Raw genomic sequence first — 14,124 nt, forward strand, 5'->3', positions numbered from 1 at the left:
TCTGAGTATCTCACAGATTCAATCCATCTGAAAACGGAACTGGTTTGTCGGATGCCAAGTGTGGTTGAACATCAAACATGGCAGCTGATGGATGCTTATCAGCTAATCAGAGGTTATATAAAGCGTTCCTCCACATCGAATAAAACGAGTGTCATTTTTTACGAGTTTTTATTCCTCATTATTTTTATGTCTTTTATTAAAATATTTAAACGCTGTACAACATGGGGAACATTTTTAATTCTGTTCTATTTGCTGGGCAAGTTCGGCGACAATATGTCACTGAAATAAACACAATCTGTATTTGTGGGTTTACAGGCAGGCTGAGCTGAACGAGAGGCGTCTCCGAAGTTTGAGTCAGAGGGAGTGTAAACAGAGAGGTGAAGCAGATGGAGGACGGGACTGAGCGAAGCAGAGAGACACACTTCTGGGATATACATATATATATGTGAATATTTACGGCAGAAGGCAGCAATACTGGGAAAAAAATTTCCAGCGGAGCTTTTCTTTTTGATTCCGTTCTGGAAGAGATCGAGATATTGTTTCAAAGGAACTTACAACTGATTCAGTTTTTCCAACAAGGTGAGTGACTTTCAAAACTTTCAACGTTAGAACACAGTTTTGTTTCCATTCTGGCTAAGGCTACTCCAGGAAACAGATTATTTAATGCTTACTTCAGAGTCTGGGCTCCCTTCACCTGTGTCAGGAAAAGTCATCAAGTATGGAGAAATGATCAAAACAGAGATCAGGTCTAATAAAAGTTGCTCAGTTCATTGTTGTTTGTTTGAGATAATAGTAAACATATTATCTTGGACTTAATTTAATAAGCAGAAAACATAAGATACAATTTCAATACATTTGACAGAAGAAAAACATGTTTTAAAATGACAGTTTTTAAAAACTTATGGCTTACTATAAGCTATGGATGAACATTTATTTAATTGTTCATCATTTATCGTGATACATTTCTTATCATGATAAGAAGTGTGTTTTATCATTGTAGCAATAAATTCCAATTGGTTATGTTTAACCCCCCACCAACACTGTCCGTATTGTTGGGATTTTGCTTCACTATTTTCTCCACTATTTGTTCAATAGAAGTATCAATAAATGTCAAAACATTTTTGAAACATTGTGTGCAGTTTAGTTACGCTAATTACACTTTATGTGACTGGTGTCTTAAAGAAATGTATTACAAATGTTTTCAGGAGCAGTATTTGTTGTTTGTGTGGCTATTATTGCTGTGTCATGCAGTCACAACTATACAGTCACCTTAAAAAGAAGTAATTAATAGTTCTTATTGTCACTTTTATTGTTATTACAATAAGTATTGTGATTTTTAGCTCCATATCGCCAGCATACACATTATTTCACAGTTGAACAGAAGAGGGTTAGGGTTAGACGAGCAGTAAAGAGGCATCAAACCAAAGTGAGGTCAGAGGTCAGCTTATCGGTGTGGTAAACGTGACCTCTGTTTGACCCAGGTCAGCAGATACAGTAGAAACTGTTCCTCTGTTCAGCGGTCCATGATATCAACTTTTCCTGCTTCATCTGAACAATCTGGAAAGTTCAGATTTACCACAATTCTGTCTTTCAACGTGGCTGTATTTGTAGTAGTAGTGACTGTTGATATTTTTCACGTCGGTGGCAAGCTGTACAGTCTGAATATGGCAGATAGAGAATGGCTCTCCTGGGAGCCGGATTGGGAAACAATCTGTGCTACCTGTCAGCCTCTCTTAAATCAACCTAAACCACCTGTGTGGATAAAAATCCAGTGGCTCTGAACCCAAACGATGCCGATGGCTAAATACAGTCCTGAAGTGTCAACGGACTCTCAGTCGCAGCTCTGTAAGATTACAGTGGGAAGCCTTGTTTGAGGTTTTTCAGAATGCGCAAACTCTGTTGAGCCCATTTCCAGATCCTAGAGGGGTTTTTCCTCCAGGTGAAGTCATCAGAGGTCTGCGCTTCAAAGGGTGCAGTATGTAAATTTTGAAAACATATTTGTTAAAACTTTCACTACGTCATGACAATACTTTATGAGACAGATAATCTGTGAAAAGATCAATCTCCTCCACCTCCTTCCTGAGCTGCTACTGTCGTCTGAAGAAATGTACCGATCCTGATCAGAGCCCGGAGGAGGGGCTTAGCGCTATCAATCAAGCTCATGTTCTCACTGCTAAATGTGCTAATGGTGGAGAAACAACTTAAAGTTACAGGAAAGCCATTTATCCGCTGCCATCGGTGGCTATGCTAACTAGCCTTAGCGCTCATGACAGGCTGTGCAATGGGAGAGGCAGAGGTGGGGATGAGCAGCCACAAAGAGGGGTGATTGACAGCATTAATGCTCTCCTCTGATTGGTTGGTTCTAGTTAGCACTGGGAGAAGGCAGAGGAGCTCGATTATTTTCACAGATTTTCTGTCTGATTTTCATTTTTGCCTGGGAGCCGTGCATTTCTGCAAAACAACAGCAGCTCAGGGAGGAGGCCGAACTTTTTGTCTCATAACGTTACAACATAGTGACAGTTTCAACAAATATGTAAAACAAAATTTTTTATAAAAGTTACATACTGCAACTTTCATGTCTGGAGGAAAACCATTTTATGATCAAAATTAGGGTAGTAAACCTCTTTGGGATCACAGTGGGGAAACAGTGATCCTTAGCTTGCAGGAACTGATGCCAAGACACAATATTGATAATCAATCACTGTTTTTCTACTTCAGAATAAGAACTGAGGGAACAATCAAAAAACTTCAAAGAATCCTAAACCTCTTTATATTCATATCAAAGTCTGCCATGGATTTTATTTGACGGCAGTCGTTTAGACACAAAATGGCCGCTGCACCAGATGGGTTCTGCTGGTTCTGCCCCTCTTGACCCTCAGGAGGCTTTGGTTTCTTTGTTCATACTGTCTGGGAATATTCAGCGATTCAGGATTTATGGACTAAAGCAATATACTGTAATTTCTGGCAGGATTTACTTCTTCACTGGAACCCTGTGTACGTTTGATAAAAGACTCACATCAGAAATTGATGGAGAGAGTTGGAAGAACTTGGCTAGCTGAACCAAGTGCAATGAAGAAAACCACTGATGGAGATGGAGCTTCACACAGCAGAGCCTTCGCTGATAGGGTCAGACTATATATGTGGACATTGCTTATCTGGAGCCAACTTCAGCAAGAATTAACCCCAAATACTGTGGAATCCTGGACAAATTTAACAGATTAAATTAAAAAGCAGCTTTTGAACTAGAAATTATAGAGTAAAGATATATGCTTAGTGACTTAGGGGAGGAGATGCAAGAAGATTAAAGGAATTCATATCTTTTTTTTCAATGCCATAATTTATTACGAAAAATGAGCTTGAAGTGTTTTTCTATATCTTATGTGTGAAACATTTCTGGATTATCAGAATCTTCTAGTATGAAAATACAGCTAATTCAATTCAAAAATACTTTGTTAATCCCAAATGGAAATTAAATGTTGTTGTAGCTCATCAATATTCTTCAAAGAGGCATTGAAGAAGATGGCGATGGCTGTCGGCAGGAGAGATATCCTGTAACAGTTTGTACCACACTGGGCTCAGTCAGCCTCATGAAGAGGACAGTCAAGATCATCCATAACATTTTTGTCCATAGCAACATTTTTGATTCAGTTTTAGATTTTCCTTTACTGTCAGTTTTTATAATAAATGTCTCACCTTTTGCCTTGATGAACAAAAGTCTCTGCATATGTTCTCATATTCTGCATCGTAGCATGGCAGTATAAATTCTGCAGACAGAACAGCATCTCATCTCTCATTTATTATTATTCTTATTAATCAAATTTATTACTGACAATTAGCACTTTGTTTCAGCTGTGGCTGTGTTAAAGTGGTTTATAAATAAAGTTGTTGATGATGATAATGATACTTCTGAAGATAATGATGAACTGTCAAGCAATTTATTATTTTATCCTGCATGTTAAAGGGGCAGCATTATGTATTTTCCAGTCACATAGAGTCATTTTATAGCACCATCAAGTGTCTATGTTACCTTCAATTGTTATAAAAATGCTAAGTATACAGGCCTCTGTCTCTTTAGAAACTAATTTTCTTTCTTGAAATAATCAGAGCAACACCCAGATATGATTCTGTTGATGGAATAACGTCATAATATGATGTAAAGCTCAAAAAAGTTGATTTTACATAATACTGATCCTTTAATGAGGATCAGTATAGGTTTTCGATATTTAATAATGTTGAGATTTACCTGCTCAACAATAAAAAATGTTTATTGTTGAGCAGGTAAATCAAACAAATAAACAAAACCATCAAAATAAACTAACTTTTTGCATTTTTAAGTTATGAATTTTGAGGCCTGCCAGTAGTTGAAATTTGCCTCAAAGGGTAAAAAGTTTGAAAACCAACTTCAACAGTTCTTCACACAATAACTATATAATGGATTAAATATGATTTTTTTCTATTTTGTGTTCGAATCAGAAACGCCCCAGTAAAATGCATTGATGTTTGAGGTTGTGACAGGGCAGCATGTATCAAGGCTCCCTATTGGACAGCAGACTTCCTAGCTTGTTGCCTCTTTGAGTTTCTGTTTTGTCATTTCCATCCAGATGAGCTCTCATCTTCTGATTTTATGAATCTCTGTTATGTTACCTCTCTGCTGCAGTTGTCTCCTCTCGTCGTCATGAGGTCACTGGTCCTGGCCTTCTTCTGCCTGCTATGCTGCAGCGCGGCGCGTCCAGAAAGACGCCGTCCCAAACTGGTCATGGTCAAACGACGAAACGACACAACCATCCAGAACAACACACCGGGTGAGAGACTCGCTGTTAACGAGACGACTTGGACTGCAACCCCCCCCACACACACACACAAAATATTACCAGGTATTTTTGGTCTAGTTTCTAACGCAAATATCTTAGCACACTTGAAATAAGACAAAACTAGCTTACAAGTAACGTTTCAGCAAGATATTGGAGCTTTTTCTAAGTGGATAATTCCTTAATATTGATGAAAAAGTAACAGTTTCTCTGGCAGGTTATTGCATTTATGATATTTTTCATGTCTTATAAATGAAAAAAATCTGCCAGTGGTGCTAGTACTTTTTATTAGGTGTGTATTGTAAATCAGCCAGCCAAAAAAAAAAAAAAAATCTATCCCAATTTCTTTAATTTTGGTAATCTCTGAAAATTTGTGGATCTTATTTTATCCAGCCATCTTATCTTCCTCTGCAAATAATCAGCTTCTGTCCTTTTTTGCTCTGTTGTGAGAGGTTTGACTGATAGACCAGCCCTCCAGGTCATGTCTGCACTTTTACACTTAACAACAGTCATTCAACTGTTACCAACTCATTTCAGATATTAAAAAAAAAAATCAGCATCAGCCAAAATCAGTCATCAGGTCAGGTTTTATAAAGTTTGTGATCACGCCTAGTTTTTATTAACATTTTCAAATTATCCACTTAAGCTTCTATATTTTGCTGAAAAGATGCTTGTTGGTTAGTTATGTCTTCTTTCAAGTACTCTACCATATTTGCACTAGCAAACTACACCAAAAACACTTGATAAGATTTTGTGTTTTTGCAGTGTGTCTCTGCACTGGTCGTCTTTGGACCAAAATCTGACCTCTGCCCTCTTCCCGATTTGCAGAGAATCCGTGTAAAGCCACGCCGCTGGACTTCATCTTTGTCATCGACAGCTCCAGGAGCATCCGACCCGAAGACTATGACAAGGTCAAGACCTTCATCATCAACCTGCTGCAGTTTCTCGACGTTGGCCTCAACGCCACCCGTGTGGGGCTGCTGCAGTACGGCAGCGTGGTCCAGCCTGAGTTCTCCCTCAGCACCCACACCTCCAAAGCCCAGGTGGAGGAGGCTGTGAGAAACATGCAGCATCTGGCCACCGGCACCATGACCGGCTTGGCCATCCAGTACACCATGGAGGTAGCGCTCACTGAGGAGCAGGGGGCCCGACCGAAGAGCCTGCAAATCCCACGGATTGCTATGATTGTGACCGACGGAAGACCTCAGGACACAGTGGAGGAGATCGCGGCTGAAGCGAGGGAGGCCGGCATCCAGATTTTTGCAATCGGAGTGGGACGGGTGGAAATGAAGACCCTGAAGGCCATAGGAAGTCAGCCCCACTCTGAGCATGTCCACCTGGTGGCCAATTTTAGTCAGATAGAAACCCTGATCTCAGTATTCAAGTCCAAGCTGTGTGGAGGTGAGCAATCCCTGACCTAAGTTTTAATTGTCGTTATTCATTGCAGAGCTGTGCTTTAGTGTTTGCGTGTGTTCATTAGGCTCAGACATGTGCAAGGTGGTGGAGCATCAGTGCCAGCACATCTGTGTGAGCAGTCCCGCCTCCTACAGGTGCAGGTGCCGGAAAGGCTTCACTCTCAACCCGGATGGGAAGACATGTAAAGGTGAATCTCTGACTGTTAAACATTTCCAGTGCAGCTGTTCTGAAGCGGTTAGTGACCTGCCGCCATGTTGTCTCTCTGCAGCTGAGGATATGTGCGCCATGGTGGACCACGGCTGTGATCACATCTGTGTCAACCTGGCTGATGGCTACGAGTGTCGCTGTCGTCCAGGATATGAGCTCACCATTGACCTGAAGACATGCAACAGTAAGAAGTCTCACGTTGACACCGACAATCCTCTATCCTGCTCATTCTTTTACTTTAAAGGGGTAGTAGTATCATATGTTTTCCAGCCATGTACAATCATTTTCTAGCAGAGTCAGGTACCTATGTTACCATCAGTTGTTATAAAATGATGGCTTGAAAGAAATTTGACATCATAATTTAAAGCCTTATAGCTGGGTCTCTGCCTCTTTAAAAACTCCTGCTCTTTCTAAAACTCCACCTCCAGGAATTTATCACAACATGTCTCCTTATTTAAATCCTATAGTGATGTTTTTATCATCGTTGGACTGAAAAATAGCTTTTATAATGAGCTCAGCAGATGAGCAGTTCCACCAGGTGTTTGCTAATTGCTCCTGGCTAGTCTGAAGGAGCAGAGTGGGGAGTTTTTGGAAAGGTCTGCTCTGTGCTTGGAAGCACAGAGCAGACTGAGAAGATGCAGCTCTGAGGAGGAGCTTCGTCTCAAAGGTGGGGCTTGATCCACCCAGGCGTTATGTAGATCTGAATGGTTGCCATGGGAGATTTAAGGATTTGTCAAACATGCAGGAAAGAATCAAGGCAACACGCTCTGATGTCTTAGATGATGAAATAACATTATCACAGAAAAGTTGAACTGAAAACTTGCCATAATTTGTAGATTTCTACTTGTAGGAAAAAAAACATTGGAAACCATGAATAATTTTCCTTCTACTTCACAATTATGGTCATCTTTGTGTTGATTTATTACATTAATTTCTAATTAAGCGTGTTGACATTTGTCTTTGCATTGTAACAAGTTCAAGAGACGCGAACACTTTTTCAAGGGTCGTAGTGTGACGTAAATCTTACTGTTTTCGCCTTAAAGACAACGGGCGCAAAATATGACAAAGTTTTAATTATGATCATGAATGATCTGAATAAATAAGGCCGTGCAACATATGTGGCAGACAAGGCTAAAACAGTCACGCTGAGCCGTTACTACGAACGTATCTCTTGGAAATAAATGATCTTTGTGGCCCTCCGCTGAGGGCCCTTTATCTCCGCTGAAACCACAGCCAGCAGCCCTGCTACTACTGATGTCTTGTCCACCCACTGCTGGGAAAGCTTCCCTTTGCTCTCTTGGTGGATGCTAACACAAAAAAAAGCAGAGGGGGATTTCCTGAAGGATGTGTGTTATTGCAATCGGGAGGATTGAAAGTTACACCATTTTTTTTTAAAAGTCTGTTTCATTTGTCCTTTTGTAAATGCAGCAGTGGCCCTGGCGGTGTGGTTATGACATTAATAATGTTTTCTCTCTTGCTCCTCAGGAATAGATTACTGTGACCTGGGAAACCATGGCTGTGAGCACAACTGTGTCAGCTTACCGGGATCCTACATCTGCAGCTGCAAGAAAGGCTTCGTCCTGAATGCAGACGGAAAGACTTGCAGCCGTACGAGAATTTTCCCTCATTTCTGGAACGAGGTCAAGAGACCAAACCAATTCTGAAATCATTTGTGAACTCCCGCTCACAACCAAATGATTAGTAGTTTCAATAGATAGCGATGTATTGGGGCAAATTTAATGCTTAAAGTGTTTTGTTTTAATTATTTTTTTTGTTTTATCCTTCTTCTCAGAGATTGATCACTGCGCTGCTGGAAGCCACGGGTGTGAACAGGAGTTTATGAACACAGAAACCGCCTGTGTGTGTAAATGCACTAACGGCTACACACTCAGGTCAGATGGGAAAACCTGCCAAAGTAAGGCTCTTGTTACTCTGTTTGCTAAAAGTGTTTTAAAGAACTTTTTTTGTGCACATTCACAAAATATGTCTAGTGATATAGAGAAATAAAGTCAGAAATGTACCTACATTATAACGAGACTCTTTTCCTTTTATTTTTTTGTGTTTAGCATTAAATTAGACCTTTTTTTCACCCGTTGTTTTTAAATCTTTAAGGATTACCAAATTATTCCTATTTGCTACATGTGAAGATATTTGGAGGAATAATTTATTAGAATATGCTAATAAATTACTTTCTTTTACATAAACTGAGGTTACTATGTCTTTAAACAATTTTGTCAAAGCCCAGATCATGATGCCATGGCTTTACAAGCTTCTGATAGGCTGATTCACAACATCTGACAAAGGTGAAGGCACTTTAATGCAACACATAAACAAAACTACCTCCTTTAATGACAGAATGGAAAAATCAGAAGAGACGAAGCGAGATATTAACAACAGAGATGTGGACCGCTCCCGACGGTTCTGTCAGGAGGAACAGGACAAAATCCCAGCAAACAACTGTGAGAATCTGTGGAAGGACGTGAGGGCCAAATCACAGTTTTAAATTTAAATGATCAACTCATGTCTTTTTAACATAAATGGACATATTTTACTTCATCTGTAACTGTAAAAGACAGAAAAATACCTGCGTAAGAAGCAGACCAAACAATTCAGTTGTGTCCAACGTTTGCTGATTCTTTTCTTTTCTCAAAAAACAAAAAACACAACAGAACTCAAAAACATGTTCTTGCCGTCTTTGATAACCTGATGAATGTTGAGAATGAGCTGCAGTATTGAAACTCTTGAAAACTACTGACAGTCTTGTTCACAGGAGCTGACACACACACCTACACACACTCTCTCTCTTTCACACAGAGGTGGATCCCTGTGCTGACGGCAGCCATGGCTGCGAACAGGAGTTTGTGAGCGCCGGAGACTCGTGTGTGTGTCGATGCAGGATAGGCTTCACACTCAGACCAGATGGGAAAACTTGTAAAAGTATGTGTCTAAACACAATTTTACCTTTAATTGTCCATAACATGCATTTTTTAATTTTCTTTACAACTTAATGAAACACATTTAATGGTATTTTTGTTATAGAGTTGCGAAATTGACAGAAAATCCTTTTGTCATTTTGTAATAGATTAGAACAGATCAGTACATGTGAGGCCTTGAAGGAACCAAAGAGTATTCAACAGCAGAATCTATTTTTTGCCATTTCAAAAACCTTCATCAGACTCCTCTATGCATCTGAGAGCTGATTCACAGAATAAAAGTGATGGAAGAGAGAGAGGAAAACATGCAGTCATTCACCAGCCAGCTGGGTCCAGTCATGCCTACAGACTGGACTGGAATCTGGCTGCGTTGTTTTCAATCCAAGAAACATTATTTAATCTTCCAGCAAGATAGATTTTCTATTTGCAAACAATTCAGCTCAGTCGATTTGATAGTTTTCCACTTTCCGTCAGACTCTTAGCAGGTTTTTGGAAATCCAAATTCTGTGCATGAAGCGTGAGTTTACCTTCATCAGAAGAAGAGATGGAAATCATTTTATAAAACAAAATTAAAAATCTGAACATTCATTCTCCAAACCACTTAGTGATTCATGCAATCTAATCAATTAATTTAGAATTAACCAGTTAACCAGTTAAAATGTATTAGTTATTATTTATCATGTTCAAATCTTAAAAAGCTGATTCTGAATGATAAACTCTTCACATTATGAAAGGGTTGAGAGGAATAAATATAAAAAAATATTTTTTTTTCAAAATCAGCATATTATGTCAAAGTGATGCTGCCTATGCTTTAGGTAGCTGAGACCACACCTGTTTAGTAGACATTTTTTCAAAATTCTTTTAATTTCTCATAAAAACAGGTTCTTAGTACTCACTGGGTTCTGATATTTGACTGTTTTTATGTCATATTTATTCATTTATCCAAAATATTTTGCACAAGAAAACTCTAGGATGTCATTATTCAAAAATGTACGCTCTTGCTCTTTCCCCGTTAGCCGACAAATCTTGAGAAGAGATATTGCTGATGAAGAGAAGAAACTTTTCAAACCTACTGACAAACCTACACAGACTCTCTCTCTTTCACACAGAGGTGGATCCCTGTGCTGACGGCAGCCATGGCTGCGAACAGGAGTTTGTGAGCGCTGGAGACTCGTGTGTGTGTCGATGCAGGAAAGGCTTCACACTCAGACCAGATGGGAAAACTTGTAAAAGTATGCAGATTGGAGCACATTGTGGTTGAAGAAATCGTGAAACTTTTTTTAAAAAGGATTTGAGAAAAGTATTATGTTTCAGTAGCACCTTGGTGTTCGCTACGCAGCGCCTTACAAAAGTGTCCAACCATTTTGTCGCCTTACGACTGTGAACATGAGTTTGATTAAAATTTCAAGATCTAGAAACAAAGAGGAATTGTGGAGTGGAAGGGGAGAAAATCTTGTTTATTTTTATTCACTCTGAATCGATACTTTCTGGTGTTTAATATATTTATTAGGCTTTTTGCATTATAAATATATAAATAAATAAAAATCACAATACCATCAGAGAAGAAGAAAAAGCCACCCAACAAACAACTAACTGTCACCTACAAGAAAATTTGAAAACCAATGTCAAGATTTATGGAACCACTGCTGAGTCAAAATGTCAAGGGTCTGCTATTCCTGGACCTTTGTTGAGGGTTTATTGAAAAAAAAAAAAAGTCATAAAAGATTTCCAGGTTTTATGAAATCTATTTTCAGAGCCTCTCCTCACATACCTGATTTTCTCTAGTTTTAAGTTAAGTAGTGTGTCCTGTATCAACACTCTGGGTGGAGCAGCGTCCTTCCATTTAAGAGGAATTAGGTGGCGAAAATGCTGTTACTTTTCCACCTCCAGTAGGTAAACCTAAACCCTCAGGACTGACCCCAAAAAGCGGCAGGAATGGGTTTGGAGTAGAATCAGCACTTTCTAAAACCCGATTTCACTGCAGTTACAGCAGCAAATCTCTTTACGGTTTCTAACCTATTCTGAAAAAAATGCATGTGTAACTAGTAAAAGTGACATTTTGCGTCAGATTCTCAACAGGATTTATGTCTGAACTTTAACTGGAGCATTTCAGCAAAGTGTTTGAATGATCCAGAAAGACAATATTGTTGTCCCAGAGCCTTAAGACGAAAAAAATGGATGTGCGGTGATATGCAGTGCAGAATTTTACATATTGGCTAAAAAAGTTTCATCTGACCAGACCTCCATCTTCCAAATGAGATTTTTTTAATCATTATGTTTTAAATGTCTGTGCTTTTTCCTTTGTCTTTTTTTTATTCACCAGTTACTGCATATAAAACAAACATCACACTCTAATAAACAGAGGTATTGCTGTATCAAATATCAAATAACCAATTGGATGAGAGAACAAGTAACAACAAAAAATAAAATAAAATAAAATAAGCAAATAGAAAAAAGACATTTTGGGAAGAAGTGGAAGAGAGAAGAGAAAAAAAATCCACAACAAAGAACTGATAACTAAATTTCACCTTTCATGATATTTTTGGTAGGTTCTCCTGTTTCCTCCTTCCTACCCTGGTCTTTGTTTCCTTGGGAACACTTTACATTTATATCCTAGTTTGTGACAATCCTTGAAATAATACATGAGAAAAGGTTTCCAGGGTATATATACTTTTGTGAGAAAAGTTATAATTTCCAGCTATTTTATGCCTGAAAGTCAGCATTCAGCGTTGTTCCGTTGCATTTAAAAGGCCTTCATATCACAGAATCCTTACTATTACAGTCCATTTTTAGTCTTTTATTCAATCATTTAAAAAATTTTTTTTCATCCACGTTTTCCTATTTTTGATTGTAAAACATATGTGTCTGCATATGTGTCCTCCAGAAATAGAGCACTGCCTTCAAGGGAATCACGGCTGTGAGCAGGAGTTCATGAATACGGAAAATTCGTGTGTGTGTAAATGCGGAGAAGGATACACATTGAGACAAGATGGGAAGACATGTCAGAGTGAGTAATAATAAATTCACTGGAATGATCCTTTAATTATTGTCTACACTTAAGTGATGAGAGCAGAGCCAAAAAAAACAACAAAAAAACATAGGAATGAATGCATTTTTTAAATAAAATTGCTGACATTACTATTTCTCTAGATGTCAAAGAATATTGTAAAAACATCAAAAATTAACATGTACATAACCATTTTAATTAAAAGACGCTGTTGGGATTTGAACCTGGTATCTCCTGTATACAAGTCAGGTGCTTTGACCAACTAAGCCACAGCATCTTGAAAATGCTGAAATCACAGTTTCTCTAAATATCAACAGAGATTGTAAAACTGATTTCAAATGTCAAACAATTTAAACAACAAACAATTTAAACAACAAAAATGTACCAATTATTAAACCATTCTTTCAAAGGAGCAACTAGGATTTGGACCTAGGACCCCTGTTGACTAGACAGGCATTTTGACCAACTAAGCCACACCACCTTGGAATTGCATAAATCACACAGTTTCTCTAAATGCTAGGACATATTTTGAACCTGAATGCAAACATCAAACAATTTGATCAACAAAATCACAACAATTATAAAGATGTATCTTCAAAAGGCACTGCTGGGATTTGAACCCAGGATCTCCTGTTTACAAGACAGGCACTTTGACCAACTAAGCAACAGCACCTTGCAGCTGCTGAAATCACACTTTCTCTAGATGTCACGACATATTCCTTCCTTCCATCCATCTATCCATCCATCCATTTTCTTCCACATATCCGGTGTCGGGTCACTGGGGCAGCAGCTTCAGGGGGGAGGCCCAGACTTCCCTCTCCCCAGCCACTTCTTCCAGCTCCTCAGGGGGAACCACAGGGCGTCCCAGGTCCTAGGCCAGCCGAGAGACATAGTCCCTCCAACGTGTCCTGGGACTTCCCCGAGGAACCCTCCCGGTGGAACATGCGTGGAGCACCTCACCAGGGAGGCATCCTGACCAGATGCCCGTGAAACCTCAACTGGCTCCTCGCAACGTGGAGGAGCAGCAGCTCTACTCTGAGTCCCTCCCAGATGACCGAGCTTCTCGCCCTATCTCTAAGGGAGAGCCCAGCAACCATGCAGAGGAAACCCGCCTGTATCTATGACATATTGCAAAAGTGAATTCAAATATCAAATAACAGGACTATAATATCATAAAGCCTCTTCTTTCATAGGTTCTGCTGGGATTTGTTTACTAGACAGGTGCTTTGACCAACTAAGCCACAGAACTTTGCAATAGTGGAAATCACACTTTCTCTAAATGTCACGACATATTGTAAAACTGAATTCAAGTAATTTGAGCAAAAGAAGGGCATCTTGAAGTTACTTCTTTCTATGGTACTGCTGGGATTTGAACCCAGGATCTCCTGTTTACAAGACAGATGCTTTGACCAACTAAGCCACAGCACCTTGCAAAAACAGAAATTACACTTTCTCTAAATGGCACGACATATTGTAAAACGGGATTCTAATCATTTTAACATCAGTATAATATACTTAAGCCAAATCACTAAAAGGTGTGGCTGGGATTTGAACCCAGGTACTCCTGTTTACGAGACATGCATTTTGACCTAACTAAGCCACAGGACCTTGCAACAGCTGAAATGACACTTTCTCTAAATCTCACGACATATCGTAAAACTGAATTCAAATAATTTGAACAATAGCATGGCATTGTGAAGCTACTTCTTTCAAAGGTACTGCTGGGATTTGAACCCAGGATCTCCTGTTTACT

General features: G+C 39.2%; 1 protein-coding gene and 2 non-coding genes across 3 annotated transcripts in view; 1 reads left to right on the plus strand and 2 right to left on the minus strand.

The window, feature by feature from the left end:
• Nucleotides 1-381: 381 nt before the first annotated feature.
• Nucleotides 382-14,124, plus strand: part of LOC103478691 (matrilin-2-like) — a 21,261-nt gene continuing 7,518 nt past the window's right edge. Inside the window, exons 1-10 of the mRNA XM_017309346.1 lie at nucleotides 382-579; nucleotides 4,658-4,802; nucleotides 5,637-6,209; nucleotides 6,289-6,411; nucleotides 6,493-6,615; nucleotides 7,917-8,039; nucleotides 8,224-8,346; nucleotides 9,246-9,368; nucleotides 10,474-10,596; nucleotides 12,249-12,371. Of these exons, the coding sequence (XP_017164835.1) occupies nucleotides 4,676-4,802; nucleotides 5,637-6,209; nucleotides 6,289-6,411; nucleotides 6,493-6,615; nucleotides 7,917-8,039; nucleotides 8,224-8,346; nucleotides 9,246-9,368; nucleotides 10,474-10,596; nucleotides 12,249-12,371 (1,561 nt within the window). The 5' untranslated portion in view covers nucleotides 382-579; nucleotides 4,658-4,675. The remainder of the gene's footprint in view (nucleotides 580-4,657; nucleotides 4,803-5,636; nucleotides 6,210-6,288; nucleotides 6,412-6,492; nucleotides 6,616-7,916; nucleotides 8,040-8,223; nucleotides 8,347-9,245; nucleotides 9,369-10,473; nucleotides 10,597-12,248; nucleotides 12,372-14,124) is intronic.
• Nucleotides 12,971-13,044, minus strand: trnat-ugu (transfer RNA threonine (anticodon UGU)). Its single transcript has one exon. It is a non-coding gene; the product is annotated as a tRNA-Thr (tRNA).
• trnat-ugu (transfer RNA threonine (anticodon UGU)) lies at nucleotides 13,726-13,799 on the minus strand. The gene has a single exon. It is a non-coding gene; the product is annotated as a tRNA-Thr (tRNA).

This window comes from Poecilia reticulata, linkage group LG16, assembly GCF_000633615.1.
Source record: "Poecilia reticulata strain Guanapo linkage group LG16, Guppy_female_1.0+MT, whole genome shotgun sequence".
Lineage (NCBI taxonomy): Eukaryota > Metazoa > Chordata > Actinopteri > Cyprinodontiformes > Poeciliidae > Poecilia > Poecilia reticulata.